This window comes from Rhamphochromis sp. 'chilingali' (genome assembly GCF_963969265.1).
Source record: "Rhamphochromis sp. 'chilingali' genome assembly, chromosome: 12".
Classification (NCBI taxonomy): domain Eukaryota; kingdom Metazoa; phylum Chordata; class Actinopteri; order Cichliformes; family Cichlidae; genus Rhamphochromis; species Rhamphochromis sp. 'chilingali'.
In genome coordinates this window covers 1,011,843-1,033,254 of record NC_137939.1, presented here as the reverse complement: position 1 = coordinate 1,033,254, position 21,412 = coordinate 1,011,843, and the positions used below count along the sequence as shown (strand labels likewise).

The window sequence follows — 21,412 nt, the reverse complement described above, 5'->3', positions numbered from 1 at the left end:
GAAGAAGAGTGTGAATTGTTTTGCTGATGTGCAAAAGTTCAGAGAAGTAAAGAATCTTGAAATCAGTACGATTTTTAAGTGGAGCTGCTGAAGAGCAGGTGTGATGTGATTAATGGAAGGAGTTCTGGTGATGGTGTGAGCAGCAGAGTTCTAGACTTGCAAGGAAAAACAAAAAGAAAATCGTTACAGCAGTTAATGTGGGACGTAACCAAGGTGTGAACAAGTACCGCAGTGTTATTAGGTGTGAGAAATGGACCAAGGTGATTGATGTTACAAAGATGAAAGTATGAGGATGCCTGAGTCAAGAGGGAGGGAGAAACTGAGGAGTTGTCAATAGGGAGGGTAAAAAATTACATTTAGACATGATGGATTTGTTGCCAATGAGGAGAACCTCAGTTTTATTAATGTTCAGTTTGAAAAAAGCTGCATTTGATTTGAGTCAAATGCAGAAGGCTGTGGGTGGGAGAGTAATGGTAGGTTTGTTAGACAGGTAGAGTTGCATACAATCAGCATAACAATGGAAGCTGATATTAAATTTATGAAGGGGTCCCAGGACAGATTCTTGGGGGACACCAGTAGTAAATGGGATTTATACATTTTTTTATTAATAAACTGAGTGCTGCTGGAGAAATAGGATTTAAAACCCAAGTTCAAATAGGATGAGCATGGTTAGTCAGCTGGGGAGACTAACCAGACTGGAATGGTGCATATGTACAAATGCATTCATATATACACACCCATTTTGTGTGTATTCAAACTATAAACATACTGTTCACCTATGGTGATTATGGTCACCATAGGTTGACATTCCTATACAAATTAGTAGTCCAGTACCTTAACTTAATTAATGAATTCGCACAGTTCGGAGAGAGCAATGTCCTTCAGACAAAATACCCAATTTTGCTGAAAGTAATATGGATTTGCCCCAGATTTCAACAGATCCTTCTTTTGCTCATGCGCCACCTCCCCGTCAACTTTCATAAAATTCAGCTGGGTTGTTTTTGCGTTATCTCGCTAACAAACAGATAAACAAACGGCCACCTATGTATTATTCCCCGTCACACCGGTTTTTACTTGCGAATGACGTAATAGTGCGCATGTGTACTAGCGGTGGGCGGAGTTTTCCAGTCGGTCAGGAAGAGGAGAAAGGCGTACAGAGAAACACCAAGGTAATCAAATTCTCCATATAACGTATAAACTTTAAGCCGATTCTTGTTTCAGGCGCATAAATATGGCTGTGATGGGATGAATACTGTAGTTATAATTTAAGAGGGAGGATTTTGAATGACAATAATAAAACTCATAGGAAACACCGCTAGCTTTCCTGCTAGCAAAGGCTGGTTTGACAGGCCCCAGACTGGAGTAGTCGGGCTTTTAGTAGGAATAGGAATGTAGCACGGAAACGTTTGAGTAATTGTTTCTACACCTCAGTGGCACCTCCGCCTGTTTGCCATCGGTTCCGGCTTTAAATGTACATAGTAACGTAAGCTAGGAACTATTTGCCAAACTGTACGGTTAACGAGACCTCTGTGCGTTACTAGCGATTTCTGATGTATTTTTGTGCTAGATGTCAGCAAAGGGAAACTGTAAGCGAAGCATCGGAAAATTTTAGTCCTATTTAGACTGCTTATTTATTAATGCACCTCAAAGTGTTTCTTTTTAACTGGGGAGTATTGTCTTAGGATGCGCAACAATGTTTTCAACTCTTCCATAGATGGCTGCTATCAGAAAGAAGTTGGTGATCGTCGGTGATGGTGCGTGTGGGAAAACCTGTCTCCTCATCGTGTTCAGTAAGGACCAGTTCCCAGAGGTCTACGTACCCACTGTGTTTGAAAACTATGTGGCAGACATTGAAGTGGACGCGAAACAGGTGAGAGGGAATGATGGTTTGCAAATAATTTTGATTGTAATGCTGTGGGTGCTTGTATGGCATTTAAATAAAAGCAATTGCCCTCTTTAATTAGTTGCTAATGGACCGGTACTTGGCACCTTTCTACTCAATTTGAGCATTTGAAGTGATTTCTGCCAGTCTAGTGACATTTACTCAATCATACATATTTATCTAACATTCGTTATCACACTTCAATGGGTGCATCAGGGGCAACTCATTCTTCAATATCTTGTCTCAGGATGCTTCAACACAACCAGTGAATTTTTATTATGTTGCATCGTGGTCATCAGACTAGCTGCTGCTATACCATATCTAGTCTGTCTAACTAATCAAATTATATTATTGTCATTTCTGCCTTTGCTTTTCTTCTTCCGTAGATTTATCCAGTCATTTAACTCTGTTACTCTCTGTCTTTTCAGGTAGAGCTAGCACTTTGGGACACAGCGGGTCAGGAAGATTATGACAGGCTGAGGCCCCTGTCCTACCCAGACACAGATGTTATCCTCATGTGCTTCTCTGTGGACAGTCCTGACAGTTTAGGTACCATCTGAGCACCATCCATACTAGTAAGTATTGAACCCCTTGATGTATGTAATTAATTGCTTTTTCATTCTCCTCACTGTAGAGAATATTCCAGAAAAGTGGACTCCTGAGGTGAAGCACTTTTGTCCAAATGTTCCCATCATCCTGGTAGGAAATAAAAAAGATCTGCGCAATGATGACCACACCAGACGAGAGCTAGCCAAAATGAAACAGGTAAATGTGGTGGCTTCAGAAAATTCAGCTAAACAAACAAGTTAAATCAATAAAATAATATTCAAATGTAAACTTTCTTTGTGACATGTGTCCCCAGGAACCAGTCAAATATGAAGATGGCAAAGAGATGGCAAACCGCATCAGTGCCTACGGCTACCAAGAGTGTTCTGCCAAAACCAAAGATGGTGTGAGGGAAGTCTTTGAGATGGCAACTAGAGCTGCGCTGCAGGCCAAGAAGCGTAACAGGAAGTCCACCTGCCTACTGTTATAGGCACTGGGAGCAGAGGGGGCTGTCCTTAAGCACAGATAGAGAGGACAGGCTCCACTGAAATTTGACAGGGGGGGATATTTGGGGTGGGGGAATGGGAAAGAAAAGTTATGCAGATGCTCAATTTCCGATCACCCAGTTACCCCTAGCAAAGTGGAGCAGATCTGAAATGATTCAAAAGACCACACACACCATGGTTTTTGGACTCTTAAGTTGTGTGCCACTTTTCTTGCATCAATTTAAATACAAAAGAAAAGAAATCTAATCTAGAAGTTTGCAGGGCAGGTTATGGGTATAATTTGAAGTTGACTAGTTCAAAACAGGGGAGCAAATGTGCCATGATGGAAATTAGGAGAGAAAAGGTCGATAGAAGGCCAAAGACACTGAGAACACAAGAGAAGTCAGAAAAGGACATGATTAGGTTTGAATTTAGGCCATCTCTAAGTAAATTTTACACAGTATCGCCTACATGTAGTGCCTTGAGAGTGATGGTTGTTGAGGGGTGGGGATTCATAACTTAGGGTATTATTTGTCATTTGTAAGAGTCCACACCTCACATTTGAAGGCTTTCTCCCTGTCACTGGCTTGGGTACTTCAGGCCCATTTTCTGACTCAGGCGATATGCAGGGGTATGCCTAAAGTTAGATTGTATGAGATATTTTCCCATACAGAATTACTTACCTGTACTTTAGAGTGTGTGTATGCATTTGTATGGTAGTTTGTTTTTCTCCAGTGCAGCTCTGCATGCAGTGAATGTGTGTATATTTGTGTGGTTGTGTATTAACATGTGTCTACGTACTGTATGCATGGAAAGGCCGTCTGTGTCACTGACCTTAACCCCTGTTTTCCATGCCAAAGTTACCCTCCCCCCCCAATGGCCACATTTCATGGCTCAGGTGGGTAATGAAATTAACAGCTACTCAGAGTGACATAGAAACCTTCACTTTACTGGAAGACATCATACTATATAGCCAGAGGCACAATCAGGTTAAACACATGAGTTTTTAGGACCTTTTTTGATTGTGTTAATCAGTGGGTCAAATCATAAGTGGTGTAGCTGATAAGTTTAATATTCTTTCAGATAGATGGTAGGCTTATCTTATCACTATATTATCTGTTATGTACTGTATGTCTTACAAGGCCTTGTAAGGACATGGTAATGTTGTGTACTTCGAGTTTGCCTTTTACTCCATTCTCCCCATTCCCCTCTTTACTGATATTGTCATTATTGTACTATATAACTTTTTATTGTTGATGCCTAATTTACTTCATATATTTTAATCATTTTACTCGATCCTGTTGTTATGGTCAGCTTATGTCAGTTAAATGATGAATTGTAACCGCTGTCTCATTTAATTAATAGAAAGTCAAGGTCAAGGGGCTGGGCCAGAGTATTTTGAGGGTGGGTTGCTAGAGGGTTTTTTGTTTGTTGTTGTTGTTTTTTTTCGTTTTTTTTCTTTACTGTGATATGTATGGGTATTTCTGGATTATTTTTTTTTTCATAAAGCTGGTATTAGGGTTATCTGTTTTAAGGTATTTATGTGTTCTTTGATTTATTCATTTATTAATATTTACCATTTCCCTGTCTTTTTAAATTACTTTCCTGTTGTTGTTTTTTTCCTAAAATAAAATTGCACATAACATGTCTATATATCTGATTGTTTTGTTTTTTGTTCATATCAACTCTAATATATAAATACATTTGTAACAACGCAGTGCATTTTTACCCCCTTTTAAATCAATCATGGGCTGCAAGTTTAGGACTGACCCGTTCGTCTCGTCCAATCAGCGTCGACGTTAATGCATTCGCTTTCCAGCAACCAATCAAATTCCAGAGTAAGGGATTTGTCCCTCCCTCTCTGAAATGTCTCGCTGTGGCCATTTTACACTTGCTTGCCTGAAAATAAAACACCCCATTTACCTGGGCTTCAGCGTGATATTTACAGAACAATTGTAGGTTACATGAGTTACCGGTGAGTTTTCCCTCAAATTTCACACAAGACTGCACTTGTATTTCTAGCTGCTGACAGTCGTTTAGAGAGAATGTAGCCTCTTGGACTAGCTAACCAACCTCAAGCTAACATAGTTAGCTTGGCCGCTAACGCAGTTGACCGTCACACGTCATTGTTGTTGATTACTCCTTTTTGGATTGCGGGTTGATCCTGTGCGTTGCGCACTCAGTTTATTTATTTATTTTTTTATTAATGGTGCAGGGTTATTTTGCTGTTTGTTTATTTGTGGCTTTTAGTTAGTAGTCTGTGTAGCACTGAGAGAAGTCATTTTGATATGTCAAAGTTGGAGAAGTCATTGGATTGTGCAAGGTTTTAAAAATTAAAATCTAATTAATTATTCACACTTTGCACAGCCTATGACTTTAAGGTACCTGCTCACGAGGTTGTACAATTTCAGCGTGGCTCTATAACGTGTTTCATCTGAAGTGATGTGTGATTTGTGTGCTGCATTTCTGTAAACAGAAGAACGACTCACTAGGGGCAGAGTAAGTGGATCAGCATGGACTATGAGAGAAGGTGAGTTTAATGTGATTTTCACATCTTTTTCGCGCATTTTATCACACAAGTCTCTCACGCAGTTTTTTGTGGTCAGCAGGGGTGGGCGAGGTGATCGCCTGGGTCGCTATGGTGGCACTCACAATGATCACAATTTCCGGGACATGGACTATCGTGGCTATGGCCAAGAGGATGAGGAGGCAGGCACGGGATTTGATGTCAGAGTGGAGGGTGATAGACAGTATGGCAGTGATGAGCAGTCACTGGGTATCCATGACTTCTCACCGGGTTGTCTGCAGGAGCATCCGGGGTTTCATCAGAGAGTAGATGGTAGAGGAGAAGTAGGGCGTGAGGGGAAAGGGCTACTGTGGTCCCCTCACACCTCACAACCTGATCTAGCCCATCCTATACTCCAGCGAGAGGAGGAGGGATCCAGGCAGGAATTTGAGCAGTTACGGCCTGGCCTTCAGGAAAGGGGACGGGGGAAAGGTGGAACAGGCTTTCCGGAGAACAGTGGCCCACATTCAGGAAGCAGGGAAAGCAGCTGGGGTCGTGGTGGTTCCCATTCCGAACAGGTGGAATTCGGTACAGGCAGACAGCGAGAGGATGACAGGTTTTCTCGTCCTGGAGCAGGAAAGAGAAGGGTAAGTCAATATCAGTCCATCTTTATAATTACTACAATACACATTTAATTGTTGTTTGGTTTTGGTTATTAATTTGTGGCGGATGTGTGTAGGCATTTCCAATGAGAATGGAGGAGCATGCTGGCCCAGACCTGTCCCACAAAGAGTTGGATCAGAGAGACCAGGATTACCGTGCAGAGCTAGACCATAATCAGCGGCCCAGCAACATCATAATGCTTCGTATGTTGCCACCCAGTGCCACTGCCAACGAGGTGCGTATTTGTCTCAACAATGGCCAGTTGATGCGCAGGTTGTTTGTGAAAAGTTTGAAGCTAGAATTCTCCTTTGTCCATAGATTCGTGCACAACTTCAAGAGCAGGGGATCCAGCCGAGAGAAGTTCGCCTGATGAGGAATAAATCTTCAGGTGAGAAGTTGTCCATTGCCCCTCTTTTCTTTTGTGTTTCTTATGATGCTCTTTTTTTCTTTCTTTTGTTTCTCAAACTCATGCACTGCCAACACTTCCATTTCATTGCTTTTTCAGGTGACTTTTCCATACCTGCTTTGTCTTTTCTTTTATTAATAAGTGTCTTTTCCTCTATCCTTGGTGGCTATCTTCTGCTGTATGGTAGATAACTGTTGCAAAATACCCAATCATATTTATCAACTCATACAGGTCGAAGTTTTGCATAGCTTCCTGCTTTGATACTTTGGTCTACAGATGTCTGAAGTCTTGCTAAAGAAAATTAATGCACGCTTCACAGCCCTGACTATTTTTTCCTTTTCTTTTTTTTTAAGAAAGCATTCATACCATCATAAGTTGTAGTTTTTTAGTTCATGACTTTGTTTTTCCTTTCCATCTTGGCGCCCTTATTGTCTTTATCCTTTAACTTCTGCCTTATTGAAGCGGGGTGTGTCTGAGTAGGTGTTGTTCACAAACTAACAGCGTCAAAGAGGAATCAGCATCTGAAGCAGATTTTGCTATTGTCGCTATTTTAGATGCAAGCGTTGCTGCTACTTCTCAGCTACATATGTTTCAACCATACCACTCAGAAAAGCTTGTGGTTCTTTTTGTGTCATTTTTCTTTTCCATTAAGGTCATTGTCTCACTGGCCTCCCACTTTCCTAACTCTCTGGTTGTCTGTAAGGTGTGCTTATCTTACACCGGCACACTTACATTCCCCCACACTGCTCTCTTTCATACATCACCGTTTTACTGTTTTTGGTCTGTCTGTCTGTGTGTGTGCGTGTTAGGAAAAGTACTCATGTAATAAATGTTTAAATGCTGATCAATTTGTAATTTCAATAGTTGCATATCTATATTATCATTTATTGCAATGTCTGGACAGGATATGGAGCATTTAAGAGGCGACCTGCCATCACAGAGCTAGATTGTTCAGACTCTGACTCGCAGAGTAGGAGAGACATTGGTGTGCACGTGTGTGTGTTCTCTTGCTGCCTGTGTGCTTCATCATTAAAAACCAAAGAGCTCAGTTTCAAACTGATGAGTGGGTAGCTCTCTCTCTCTCTCTCTCTCTCTCTCTCTCTATCCCTCCCTCTTACCTTGACTCTACTGAGTTACTTGACATTACATCCTCCTGCCCATGCAGAGAATTTGACAGTGCCTCTCCAACTGACTATCATGTGTGGTATTTTTAAAGGAGAGAGGAAGCAATGATTTTTTTTTTTTTGACTGGTGCTGATACAGGGTCTCTCTCTCCTCTGTATATGCAGCACTAACCCCTCACTGCGTTGTTGTTGTTATGTTGTTGTTGTTGTTCGGTTGCCATGGCGCTGGGCGGTGTCCAGGTCAGAGCCGAGGATTCGCCTTCGTCGAGTTTAATCTCATACAGGAGGCCACCCGCTGGATGGAGACCAACCAGGTCACTCTCTCCTACACAGACACAAATACACATATATAAATGTATTCAGTGAGACACAAAAGCTAATCTCATACAGTCACGTCATACCATCCTGTGCTTAAAATGCATTCTAGCATAACAATAAAAATTAAGAATGATTAAATAACATCGGTCCTCAGGTAGGTAGTGCTTGAAGGAAGATTCCTCTTTTCTTTCCACAATTACAATTAGACAATTCAAACCAATTCATGTTGCATAATTCTGACAACCAAGGGGCAACTTGATAGTTCTCATAGACGAGACCTCCCAGTCAAACTGATCATCATTCGTCCATCATATTCTCCTCTTTTATTCAGTGACTTGTCTCGCTTTCTTTCCTGAGTTCACAGTACCACCTTTGGGATAGTATGACAGTGTGAATATAATGTCTCACATGGTCTGTTGTATGTTGAATCAGAACCAATATATTGCTTCATTTTCTTGTTTTTGAGCTTTTCACATCTGCCATGATTACATCTTTAGGACAGAGCTATTGTCTCTTTGGGGGACAAAGGTGGTGACAATGGGATGGGTTGTGTGGACAACTTTGGAAAGGTTTCCCCTTAAGGGGGGAGGGATGACACAATTGAACAAAGCACATTGTGTCCTTTAAAAATGGGCACTCACAGACTACATATATACCATCTCACCGTCCGTCCGAATTTCCTAAAGCTGAAGGTCAATTCTCTGGTGTCCTCTTCCTTTCAGCCTCAGTTGTAGTCTTTCTCTCTATTCCTCTCCCTCTCTCTTTTCCCTTTCACTCTCTCTCATCTCTTGTGAGATGAGGCCTTTCTATGGCATGTGTGGCCTAATTATCACTGATAATCATTCTTTGTTATCCCCCCCTCTCTTTCTTTTTCCTTCAGGGAGTGCTGTCGATTCTAGGGCAGAGAGTGTCGATGCACTTCAGCGACCCCAAACCGCGTGCCAATGAGGACTGGCTCTGCAACAAGGTCCGGTGCTTGCTATGAATTACCACGATGTACAATTTGAATGCGTGTTATATAATATAAAGCCAGTCATTCATTTGGCTAATTTATGAAGATTGTTAACAAGGTTGTATAACAATTCAACAGTGTGGTGTACAAAACTTCAAGAGGAGAGAGAAGTGCTTTAAATGCAACGTTCCTAAATCGGGTAAGGTTTCACTGAATGTTTCACCTCTTCTCTCCTTTATAACATGAGGTCTTGCTTATTGAACAGTAATACTAACATGTTGTATTTTGCCAGAGGCTGAGCTGAAGTTGCCCCAGGTACAGAAGGACTTGCCTGTTGGTCTTCAAAAGGAGGGAGCCCAAGGTTTGTTGCCCTTGCCAGCACCTTACCACTCTTCTGGTCCTCCTGTCACACCGGGCCAAGCTCCACAACAGGCAGATGTTGCTAATGACAGTAAGTCATCTCCTCTAATAACAATGAAAATAATAATGCTAATATTGGTGATGATGATAATCATCTCTGTTAATAAAGCGTCTTTTAATTTAAGGCTTACAAATTGCTTTGACAGACCAAAATGGAGTACTGGGAGGGAAAACTTTAAAACATTAAAGAAAATATGTGGACTTTACTTAAAAACTGAAAACCTCATATTAAAAACACAACAAATATAATTGTATAAAGTCATCACAAATGACATCAGATAAAAGCTGGTTCATAGATGGTCACAAATTCTGACCCTGGTCTTCCCAAGTAATTCTTCAAAAAGTGAAGGGTTTTAATGCCAAAAGCACCTACAACTGCCTGAAGGACTCTCAGGCTGCAAACTAGTTCCTCAGTGGTTAAAATTTCTGCTATATAGCTTGGTGCCAGACCGCCACATGCTTTGACATGATGAATACACTTTAAAATCAGTTCTAAAAAGTGCAGGGAGCCAATGGAGAGAAGCCAGCTTTTGGGTGATGTGATGCCATCTGCTCAGTAAAAAGCCAGACTGCTGTATTCTGAACCAGTTGGAGGTGAGAGAGTAACTTTCCATTAATTCCAGAGAGAAGGAACTTGAGCCTTACTAGAATAAATTAATGACATTATTATTTTTTTTGCCAGGTATGACACTTGTACAGCAATTCTCATTTATAGGAAGCAAGACTGGACTTTTTAAAACCCACGAGAAAAGACTGAAGTTGCAGCCCCAATTTTCTGACAACAAGCTACACGCACGCACACACACACACACACACACACACACACACACACACACACACACACACACACACACACACACACACACAAAAGATACAGGACCCAAGGAACTGTAAATGGTGTTTGGTTAAGGTTGTTTGTAGGACTGAGCAATAAAGTAGAAGATTTTGTGCCATCCAACAACTGGCATCACTGAAACAGTTTAAGAGGGGTCAGGAGATCTCCTGGGAAATCTTTGTCATCAGTATAGCAGTGAGAGGGGATATGAAGTCATAAAACGTCACCAAGTGGAAGCAAATAATTAGGACCTAAAATAGAACCCTGTGGTACACCCACAGTGACCAAGAAGGTTTGTTGTGAAACATATAAATGGAAATACTCGTGTTCCTCATCATAGCAATATTTTCTTTTAAGAGACTTGGGGGATAACCTTATGTCTAAAAATTGTTTTTAATGATTTCTTTTTTGCCACTTTACTTAGCTAAAGCTTGTAGGCTTTGTGTGCATCAGTGTACTTGGGTCACAAATTGTTTCATTTTTAGCTGTAAAAGACTGTTTTTGTCTTTTTGTCACCCTGAGATGTGGTTGGGTGGGTTGTGTGGACACCCAAGTTTGTAAATGCGATGAGTCACGAACAAGGTGATGGATTTGAAATTCATGCCATAGCTGCATCTACTAAAAATCTCTCGACTAGTTTGAATTTCATTGACCTTAACCTCAAAGTCAGAGGGTTGGGGTGAATGCAGTAACTCAAGTAGGAGGTTTCAAATTTATACCATATGTGCATCTACTTGGGAGCTAAGGGGTAGCACTGACAGCTGCCAGTATTTGTTATTTATTTAAACGATAATGCATCTTAAATATACCTCATCCACTCTCTCAACAGCTTTGATACTAAGGAACCTTGGCCCACATACATCAGTAGAAGCTATTTTGTCTGCTTTGGCTCCATTTGCTACCCTCTCCCCTTCCAACGTTCGTCTAATCAAGGACAAACACACACACCTCAACAGGGGCTTTGCCTTTCTACAACTATCTACCATAGTGGTGAGACACAAGCTCACACACACATACACACATAAGCCAGGGTTGTTTTTGTTTTACTGACTTGTATCTGAAGTAAACTAAGCAAAACCTTTTTAGTTTTAGCTTACTTATTTTATTTTTTTAATGAGCTTTGTCTTAAATATGCGTTCACCCACCCAGTGGTCTGTGTGTGTTTAACAGGAGGCATCTCAGTTGCTCCAGATTTTGCAGGCTCTCCAGCCACCTCTATCTATTGATGGGAAGGTCATTGTAGTTGAATTTGCCAAAGGCTCCAAACGGTAAATGCTCACACACCCAAACTTAATTGCAAAGAACATACAGGGACTCCACGCTTTACTATATTATAATTGCACAGTGGATGTGGGTGGCTGTAGCTCAGCAGGTAGAGCAGGTCAGCTACCAGTCGGAAGATAGGTGGGTTGGTCCTGGCTGCTCAAGTCTGCATGCCAAAATATCCTTAGTTAAATACTGAACTTTAAGTTGCTCTCCTGATACATCAGTTGAGGTGTGAATGTGTGTAAAGGTTAGAAAGATAGAAAGCTTAGAAAAAGGTGTTTGCATGAATGGGTGAATGAATTAAATTGATTTATTTATATAGCACCAAATCACAACAACCGTTTCCTCGAGGCCTTCGACGACATGGTGTATAACGTGCTTTGTGTGCTAGAGCAAGGTACTATGTAAGAGTCAGGCATTTTACTGGAGTGTGAAATTAGACTAGTAAATGGACTGATCACATTACAAAGAAATGCAGGTTGATCATGTGATTATTAAAATTGTAAAGCATTTTGTGAATGTATTAGAAGAGCAATGATGGTTGAAATTAAGCTATTCAATGTAACAACCCTCCAAAAGCTTTTTGATTAGAGCCCTCACTCTGTCTCTTGTCTATGTTAGGGATGTGTTTGTAACGGATGGTAGCAGAGTGAGTGCTGCTACAGTGGCCAGCACCGCTATAGCTGCTGCACAGTGGGCTGTCACTCAGGTAAAGTTTGACGTATTACAGCATATATACCACATCCTTAATACAGATTGCATGATCACTGTATTTATTCTTTTAAATTCTCAGACCTCTCAAAATGGACCAGGTGGAGGCCAGAGTGTTGATACAAGTGTGTATCAGCAGGGGGCAGCAGTGACATACAGTCAGGAAGGGCTTGAGTATGCAGGGCAAGATGGCACAACTTTCAAGCCCCAAGCAGATAACAGGGTTACTGCTTTGACAAGTGGAGTAGCTTCCCTGAATGGAGCCTACGCAGGAGGAGCAGCCCCAGGTTTGTATGACATGCCAATAAGTTTATAACACACACATATCTGTATATCATGTAGTTGCATACAATTACATTAAGCTTCCTCTGAAGCCACTTATTTGCACTTGTTTGCCCATGTGCAGCTGTCATTTCATCTGAGGCAGCCAAACCTGCATCAGTGGTTGTGCAGCAGCCGCTCATTCATACACAGACTCCTCTCATCACCACAGCTGCCACCACACCGGGGACACAGGTAGAACTTGATGCCTTTTCCTTCTTCCATTTGTTCCTTGTGTTTTTCCTGTTTTTAAAATCTCTGTCACTTCACAGGTTGAAATAGTGGGAAAACCACAACCAGCTGCACCCAGCCAGCCTGCAATCCCAGGCACTGAACATGAGCTCCAGCAGTATCGTAAGGCTTCATGTATTTAGTGTTCCCTCTGGGGAATTTACATCTTCGCTAATAATTGCAAATAATTGCTGCTGACTACTGGCAAGCTTACCTTTCATTCAGGAAAAAATATTGAAAATCTGACCCTGATGCAAATACCATGTGTCTCATACTACAGCTGTGCCAGATGTCTCCACTTACCACTATGACGAAAGCTCTGGCTACTATTATGACCCATTTACAGGTCTCTACTATGACCCTAATTCACAGGTAAACAGCCCAAAGCAATCTATATGTTTTGTAGGACATTTGTGTGTGTGTGTGTGTGTGTTTCGCTTATGCCCCTTGGTATTTCAATCTGTTTTTGCATTTCCCTTTGTCTTTGCAGTACTACTACAACTCTCACACTCAGCAGTACATGTACTGGGATGGAGAGAAACATACGTACATTCCTGCTGCCAGTCAGTCAAACACAGAAGGTGCTCCTCCAAGTGATGGTGCAGCTCCTTCAGAATCACTGTTTGCTACCTCTGGCAGCAAGGAGAAAAAAGACAAACCCAAGAATAAAACAGCTCAACAGGTGCTGATACACAGAAGTCAGCTTTTGGACATTATCATTTCTGGTTTAACAAATATATCTGCTAATGGCTAATTGAAGTTAGATTTCATAATTTGCCACCCATTCAGTTTGACACTTAAAATATGTAGTTAAGTAATTTTTAACTGAGTTTCTTGAGGTTTGTTATAATAGATTGCCAAAGACATGGAGCGTTGGGCTAAAAGTCTCAACAGACAAAAGGAGAACATGCGTTCTGTGTCTTCATCCCCTGCCACCGGCTCAGCAGCACCTCCTGGTTATACTCGGGCACCTGGACACAGTCGCCTAGATGATCACAGAGAGTCTGCGAGTGCTGATGCAGGCTATGCTGTTCTAGAGAAAAAGGTGTGTTTTATCTGTAAATGTCTGAACCCTCAGGGCACGAGGTTGTGATAGTGGCTGTCTCTGAATCATAGACGCAGATATGAACAGATCACTGAATCAATGTTTTTCTGTCTTCCAGGGGGCACTGTCTGAACGGCCTCCGATTTTTTTGGATCAGATCCGCCAAAGTGCAGAAGTAAGGAAGTGGGAGAGAGAGATTTTGTAGGTGTTAGAGGTGTACATTTTCTTTATTTTCTTCTTTTTATTGTTCCCAGTCGCCTCCTCGGCAGCAGGGTCTGGTCCCAGCCTACAGTGGAGAAACTGACAGTGAAGAAGAAGGAGGCGAGAAGGATGAAAAGGAAGGAAGATTGACAGACTGGGTTAAACTGGCCTGTCTGCTGTGTAGGAGGCAGTTCCCAAGCAAGGAGGCCCTCATCAGGCACCAGCAGCTTTCTGAACTACATAAGGTGGTTTAAATCAAGTTTTACTTCATCATAAAAACTCTACAAATGATAAGTAGCATCAGTGCTCTGTTGAGGAGCAACACCATACATTCTGCACTCGTGTGCACAAGTACTGAGGCACACCACCAGCTGCTGTTATTGGTGATTAAAGGCACAATTGTGAAATTGGAGAATTTGAAAGTGGGCAGATGCAGGTGCATACATGTGCTTATTATGCACTAAAGCAAGTTGAATTTGGTTTCTGGCTTCTAAAGCCTGAAAGCAGAGCCTATAAATGAAGATCTTATTTATTTTAATCGGTCCAGTGAAGCAAGGTCACCTTAATCTACTTGTTAACAGCCGTCCATTCAGATTCAGTTTTACAGGGTGTGTAAACTGAATGTGGATAGCTCAGTAGGTAAAGTGGTCGCCCCATGATCGGAAGGTCGGCGGTTCGAATCCACTTAACGGCTACCCTGAGGTACCCCTGAGCAAGGTACCGTCCCTACACACTGCTCCCCGGGCGCCTGCTTAGTGGGCTGCCCACTGCTTCACTGAGTGAATGGGTCAAATGCAGAGAAAAAACAAGTAATTTCCCCATGGGGATCAATAAAGTATCCATTATTATTATTATTATTATTATTAAGACCTTTGTGCGCAATACGAGTGTAAAATCCAGTTTGGCATTCCTGTTGCAGCTGTGACTTGAATTTCACTTCTTTGTGCCCTCAGCAAAACCTGGAGCAGAGACGAGCCCAGCAGGAAGCTGCAAGCAAAGAGGTTGGTCAGTCCTCCACATCTGCAGAATAATGTTGAAATTCGTGTTTCTTTTAAAATAATTTTATCTTGTCTTTTTGCAGAGACTAGCAGGTGGACTTGACGGTCCTGAACTTAAGAAGAGGAAGTTTAACCCCATGTAAGGAAGCAGCAGTGATGCCACTAACTAGACGCTGTATGGTTTTTTTTTTGCAACTTATTCAGGGTTACAGCTTGCTATTGACACTGCCATGGACTGGTTCCTTTTTTGCTTTAGTTTTATTCTAGTTACAGCTTTGTGTGGCGGTGATGTTGGTGCAACTGTATAACTTAACTATGATGTATGTGACACAACTTATTTGTACTTGTGTGTCCCCTTACACTTTTTGTTTTCTTCCTGTAGTGATGGGGTCACAGGCACTAGTCTCGGTGCAAGAATGCTACAGGGAGGTGTGAAAAGAGGACTGCTGTTGCGCAATATGCAAGTGGAGTGACCATTAATCTTCCTGACCCACAAAGGACAAAGACGAAGCCCAGCACGCAACACTTCACCATTAACATCATATAGATAAATATATTTAAAAAACTTATTTTGATTTGACATTAGTTACCTCAACAATGGCAGTGCTCAGTGGTAATAATCTTATGAACTGATCCTGTAGCAGTAGATGTCAGGATATTGCACAGATTGCACCTTTTTGCTTGCTTCCTGAATGATGCAGTTTTGAGTTCTCACTTGCCTTCAGAGCCTGTGTGTGTGATAAACAAGTTTTGTGGACGGGAAAACATTTGCGGTCTTTATGTCAGCAAATTGGGATTTTTAATATTACTGTCTATGCACCATAGATTTTTTTTTTTAAATTAATGCTATATGCCTTGTCATTCAGTGAATGACTAATTTGGGCTTGAACTGTGTACATTTTAAAAAGAGCATTTTTATACAACAGTGAAAGCTAACAAACTCGTGGCCTCATGAATTGGACAGGATCATGCTAACACTAGTGTATAGGGTTAAAGTGTCTCAGTTTATCATATAGCAGGTGTAGATTCACATTCGCTAACTTTTCAGAGAAGTATTTTTTATTTCTGTATTTGTTCAGTAATGTGACCGTGTTTCATCAAGCTCATGTAAATGAATTCAAAATAATACATTTTCACCAATATTGACTCGTGTATTGTGTGGGCTAGTCAGTAAACTGTAGCTAATATGGCAACATTTTGCATTGAAATTTCCAAAGCTGTTTATCCGCACAAAAAGAGGAATGTAATGTGACTGTTGGCATCGGGTTTGTCAAGCAACACTGAAATGGTGAAACTGTATCGCTGTTGCAAACTACGTTTGTGTTCCTTAAATTAATTGTGCTCCGGTTACTGCGGAATGGTTTCTATGGTGATCAGCAACAAATCCAGTCGTCGGTTTGCTGAGAGCCATCGGAGAAAAAACACTTGGATTACCTGTAATAACCAATAAACTTAGCTGTCTTTCCTTCATATTACGTTGGGAGGTAACATTCATAGTATGTCATTCACAGTGTCTGCATGTGTTGGCAGTTCTAACATAAATGTACAAGGCTAAACCCTGTAAACAGATAGCTAGCTTGGTCGGGCAGCAGTCACAAAATAAGCAAGTTAGCTGGTTGGAAATCCTGTTGCAGTTCTCTAATCCGCTCTTCAGCTGGTCTGTAACTAGTCAAATTATAAGGCTTACTAATCGGGATGTCTGACTTTGACGAAGACCCAGTATTATCGGATGTTGAAGGAGGAGAAGAACACCTTAAAGAAGCCGAAGATGAGAAGGTATGAAAGTAAATGGGGGGCATGTGCCGAGCATATTTACAGCTGACTCGTACATGTTAGCGGATATCTCTGCTGTTAATTTGGTATGAATCACGTGCCTCGCCCTGATTACCCAAACAGACTCAAGGTAATGTCTTTGATAAAGTTGGAGCTTGTCTGTTTACTCGTGTGTGCACCATTCAACCCCCTCCACAGGGTATTTTCTGGGCATATTAGTAATAGGTCACTAGTTTCCAAAAGAGGCAGCTTATTGTAAAGTGCTCCTACAAGTGGTTTTGAAGCTCTTCCATGCTTAAATTCTAGTTGTTGACTAATTAGTGACAGTTTGAGCCTTGGGAGTGGCCCTGCTCTGCTGGCGGTTTTACTAACATGGATTAAGCCTAGTCTTAGAATAAAAACATTTATCAATGAAGATCTTTATTTTTTTCTGACGGTAGGCTTGTCCGGGAAACTGTCTTGGCAAAACGGTCAAATCAGTGGCTAGTAATTTGTTGGTCCATTACTATCCAGATATATCTTGGGTAAGAGAAGACTTTTGAATGTTAATTCTATGTGGCATAGGTTCAACACGGAAACATTCCTCACAGATTTTGGTTGATATATTGACGTGACAGCATCACACAGTTGCAAATTTGTCAGCTGCACATCCATGATTATACACGCCAAGGTGCTTTATTGGATTCATCTTCAAGGGACCACTCTCAAATTATATGAGCTTTGTGACATTGCACGCCATCTACCCAGTAGAAGATGAGTACATAAAGAGCCATTGTCAGCAATGACTGTTGATAGGAGAGACTGAATCCATGCTTTCATGTTGGTTACACCAGTTTCTGACCCTGTCATTCAATGCTGTTGCAGAAATCAAGACTCAACATTTTCCAATATTTTGTTGTCCAATTTTGTGAATCTAAATTCAGATTCAGTTTCTTACTCGCAGGTGACAGGAGTGGAGCTCAGTGTGGTCTTCTGCTGCTGTTGCCCATCCTCTTCAAGGTTCAACATGTGATGCATTCAAAAATGCTCTTTTGTATATTTTGGTTGTCATGTGGGATTATTTGGGTTACCGTTGCCAACTCAAAGCAGTCTGGCCATTCTTCTCTGACCTCTGAGATCAACAAGAAATTTTTGCTCACTGGATATTTTCTCTTTTTTGGACTACTCTCTGTAAACCCTAGAAATATTTGTGTGGGAAAATCCTGGTAGATCAGCAGTTTCTAAAATACTCAAACCAGCCTGCCTGGCACCAAGAACCGTGCCACATTCAATGTCAGTTTTCTTCCCCAATCCTTTGCCCAGTTTCAGTTTCACTGGGTCGTTTCAGCCACTGACTGGGTTGTCTTAACTCTGTATGTATGCCTAAATACATTGAGTTGGTGCCATTTGATTGGCTGATTAGATACTTACCCTAATGAGCAGTTGAACAGGTGTACCGAACAAAGTGGCTAGCCTGACCTTCACCTTACATGATAACTTGCTGTCATTGGTTTATCATTGTGCAATTTAAGCTGTCATTCATTTTGTGTTTTGAATAAAATAAAGTTGTAGTGCGTTTGTCGTTTCTGTGTTGAAGCCACTAGCCTTTCATTTATATCTCATTTTTGTACAGGTTGAAGTTCAACATTTAACTCAAGAAATCATAAGTGAAGGGCTGTCATTGCTTTGCCGAACAGGAAATGGATTAGCACACGCATTTGTCAAGCTGAACCTTCAGAAAAGGTAATTAGAGAAAGATGCCCGCAGAGCAAAACTGTTCTGTTAACTTGAACAAGTTTCTTCTGATTCAAACCAGTTTTCTTCACCCTTAGAGGACTGGAGGATATAGCTGCAATCAACAGTTATATTCACATACGTTTTCTGGATTTATCCAACAACCACCTTACTGATCTTTCTCCTTTGTCATCTCTGACCCAGCTTCTTTGGCTCAAGGCAAGAAGAAATTCCTTATGCATTTAGTTAAGGACATCTTTGTGGCAGTAAGAATCTCTTTAATTACGTTTATTGAATGTAATTCGTCTTTTGTAGGTCGACAATAATTCTGTGATGTGCTTCAAAGAGCAACCGTTTGCTCAACTGACCTACCTGCAGTGGCTGAGTATAGCAATGAATCAGCTAACTGATGTAGATGGCCTAGTTGGGCCTGCCTTGGAAAGCCTCAATCTTACAGGTTGGTTTATTGGTTTTACGTCAGGTAAAGTGGAATGAATTTATTCAGCTAATCTGGCGATCTCTACGGCAAAGTCAGTCAAGTAAGAAACCGTTAATAGTTGGGTCCCTTATCCAAGCCGCAGAAGTTCTTGCAAGTATAATAAAATACGTTAAGCGAAAGATATTGTCACTGTTATTTGATATAAATAGTTGTTCCTGCAAAAAGATGGGAATTTACTATTCCACATGTTATCACTGTTAAAAGCAATATTTGACTTAACTAAAGATGCCAACAAACCTTGTTTGCAGGTAACCATATTCAGAGGCTTAATGGTTTCCAGTACGGCAGTTTTGCAAATCTGGTAACTCTAGAGTTGAGGGGAAATCACTTGGAAACCACTGATGGCATCAACCTTCCACATCTCCAGCAATTGTATCTGGTACACAAAGTGTCTTGGTTTGGTTATTAACACAGACATGATTGATTAAGTTAATCCTTCACCACTACACTAATCCCCATGTAATAAACCAGGTACCTGGTTGCTTGTGACTAGTCTTGCTTTCTGTCTAGGCCCAAAATGCTATCAAACGTCTTGAGGGTTTGGAGAAGTTAGAGCGCCTCACCACACTTCACCTTCGAGACAATCAGCTAGAGTCGCTCGACGGCCTCAGTCCCAGCATGAAGTGTCTTCAGTACCTCAATGCCAGGTGCATGCAGTCACATGGAAAACTTCAGTCCTGTGAGAGACTAAGTAGACACCATAATTAACTAGATGTAACTTGAAGTAATTGTGTATGACTTAATCAGTCTCTTACATTGTGGAGGAATTTTGGTTCTTTACAACATTGCTTCAGTTCGTTGGGGTTTGGGGGCATTTGTTTATGAACATCTCTCTTAAGGTTCTGTCAAAACATTTCACTGAGACTGAAGTCTTGACTTTGACTGGGACATTGCAACACTGTGGCAAAACATTTTCTTTTCCAGACATTCTGTTGTAGATTTGCTGCTGTGCTTGGGACTGTTGTCCTAAAAAGTTTGTGTTTCACTCAATGATTGCAAGGTGCCCAGGTCCTATGGCTACAAAACAGGCCCAAATCATCATTCTCCACCACCATGATTGACAGTTGACCCGAGGTGTTTGTCCTAATAAGTTATGTTTGGTTTTCACCACAAATAGTGCTGTGCATTACAGGCAAACATTTTCACTTTTGTCATGTCTTTCCAAAGGACATTGTTTCACAAGTCTTCCGGTTTGTTCAATGCAGCTTTGCAAATCTAAGCTGTGTTGCCAAGTTTTGTTTTGTTTTTTAGAAGGAACAGACTTTTTCTTGCCAACTCTTCCAATTAAGCTGTACTTGATCATTCTTTTTTGTCACAAATTAATCAACTCAGTGAATCAAGTGCAATTTGAGTAGTAGCTCTTGGCTGCTACTTACCTTCTTAATTCCAATGGAAGCAGTTATGTTGTACTTAGTTTTTCACAGCCCTGCAGAAAGTCCTATGGATAACTTTATTTTTCACATGACTGCAATGTGATGTAACAATAAAGATCAGTCATAATAACGCTTCCAATAATCCAGTCAGTAAAAAACAAAACATGGTATTAATCCCATAATTTGTCTTCTTTCTCCCTTAGAGGCAATGCAATCATAGATGAGACTGATCTACGATACATCGGCTTTCTGTCACAAAGCCTTCGCGTGTTGGTTCTCTCTGGGAACCCAGTCGCGGAAAATTCCGAATACCGGATAAATGTGCTGATAGTAGTGCCACAGCTGGAAAGACTCGACAAAAATCCTGTCTTCCCTGAGGAGAGAGCTGAAGCCTGGGAAAGAATCAGGGTAACAAAAAAACAAAATATTTTTTTATTTTTGGTTTTATTTTTTACCCTTTTGATTTAGTGACATTGTGTAATTTCAGGAACTTCAAGAAGAGGAAATGTATGCACAATAAGATGTGTAATTTTGCCAGAATGGGGAAGTGTTGGACTGACTTCATTTTTTCTTTTTAAATGGCAGACCTGTTGTCTGTTGATGAATGACCACATACACCTCTGTATGAAGTACTCTATGTTTGATAGAGTAGCTCAATCATCCATGACTTTGCACAAAAAGTGTTTTTCATTTCCATACACTCATTGTTACAGCTGAGCTATTTAACAATAAAGTTTTAGAAAATGTTTATTTCTGATGTGTCTAAATGCAAAAATGACAACTGATGCAAGCTGAAGTGACTCTGGCTAGTACCTTGTGCCTTAGTACCCTGTATTGTTCATAGACGGTGGTGTTAGACAGACTCCATGTGTTTCCCTGAGTAAGGATGAGAGAGCAAAATCTGCCGTCGGCTTCCTTGTTGGCAGCCATCCAGCTACAGTTTTAAGGGGACAGTGACATTATGGGCCTGTGTGGCTAATCAGCAGATTTCGGAATCAGATCCTGCGTTTGTTTCAGCTGACTGGCATTTAAACACACCATCATCATTGCATAAATATAACCAGGACGTTAACGTCCCACTTGAAGAAAACATTCATATTATAGTAAGTTAAGAAAGCGGTAGTTGTTCGCACATCAGTGCAGT

General features: G+C 41.1%; 3 protein-coding genes across 4 annotated transcripts; all 3 read left to right on the top strand.

Moving 5' to 3' along the window:
• Positions 1 to 1,097: 1,097 nt before the first annotated feature.
• On the top strand, positions 1,098 to 4,573 carry LOC308407535 (rho-related GTP-binding protein RhoA-C-like; the record flags this gene model as incomplete). The annotated part of the gene is made up of 5 exons (XM_080899242.1): positions 1,098 to 1,169; positions 1,715 to 1,870; positions 2,311 to 2,431; positions 2,517 to 2,647; positions 2,745 to 4,573. 5 exons carry the CDS (start codon positions 1,098 to 1,100, stop codon positions 2,916 to 2,918), a joined length of 654 nt encoding a protein of 217 aa, XP_080755368.1. The 3' UTR covers positions 2,919 to 4,573.
• Positions 4,574 to 4,754: 181 nt separating this feature from the next.
• On the top strand, positions 4,755 to 16,052 carry rbm10 (RNA binding motif protein 10). 2 transcript variants are annotated; one of them, XM_080899239.1, is made up of 23 exons: positions 4,755 to 4,888; positions 5,390 to 5,443; positions 5,520 to 6,066; positions 6,159 to 6,317; positions 6,401 to 6,470; positions 7,853 to 7,926; positions 8,811 to 8,897; positions 9,021 to 9,081; positions 9,175 to 9,333; positions 10,967 to 11,127; positions 11,308 to 11,405; positions 12,025 to 12,112; positions 12,197 to 12,401; positions 12,521 to 12,630; positions 12,708 to 12,789; positions 12,947 to 13,038; positions 13,157 to 13,348; positions 13,520 to 13,711; positions 13,830 to 13,886; positions 13,966 to 14,157; positions 14,866 to 14,913; positions 14,994 to 15,049; positions 15,293 to 16,052. In XM_080899239.1, exons 2-23 carry the CDS (start codon positions 5,427 to 5,429, stop codon positions 15,381 to 15,383), a joined length of 2,838 nt encoding a protein of 945 aa, XP_080755365.1. In that variant the 5' UTR covers positions 4,755 to 4,888; positions 5,390 to 5,426; the 3' UTR covers positions 15,384 to 16,052. The 2 variants fall into 2 exon arrangements, with proteins under 2 accessions (XP_080755365.1, XP_080755366.1); XM_080899240.1 differs by having other exon boundaries at positions 4,756 to 4,888; positions 5,523 to 6,066.
• A 149-nt stretch (positions 16,053 to 16,201) lies between these two features.
• lrrc23 (leucine rich repeat containing 23) lies at positions 16,202 to 20,980 on the top strand. Its single transcript, XM_080899241.1, is given in 9 exon segments — positions 16,202 to 16,686; positions 18,296 to 18,405; positions 18,495 to 18,615; positions 18,712 to 18,853; positions 19,144 to 19,274; positions 19,406 to 19,549; positions 19,552 to 19,574; positions 20,472 to 20,676; positions 20,756 to 20,980. Coding segments are annotated over 9 exon segments (990 nt in total). The 5' UTR covers positions 16,202 to 16,605; the 3' UTR covers positions 20,789 to 20,980.
• Positions 20,981 to 21,412: the final 432 nt, after the last annotated feature.

Coding starts and splice junctions, on each gene's coding strand:
- rbm10 (XM_080899239.1), top strand. Junction 9,082..9,174: donor ATGCAACGTTCCTAAATCGG/GTAAGGTTTCAC, acceptor GTATTTTGCCAG/AGGCTGAGCTGAAGTTGCCC. Junction 14,158..14,865: donor AGCTTTCTGAACTACATAAG/GTGGTTTAAATC, acceptor TTGTGCCCTCAG/CAAAACCTGGAGCAGAGACG.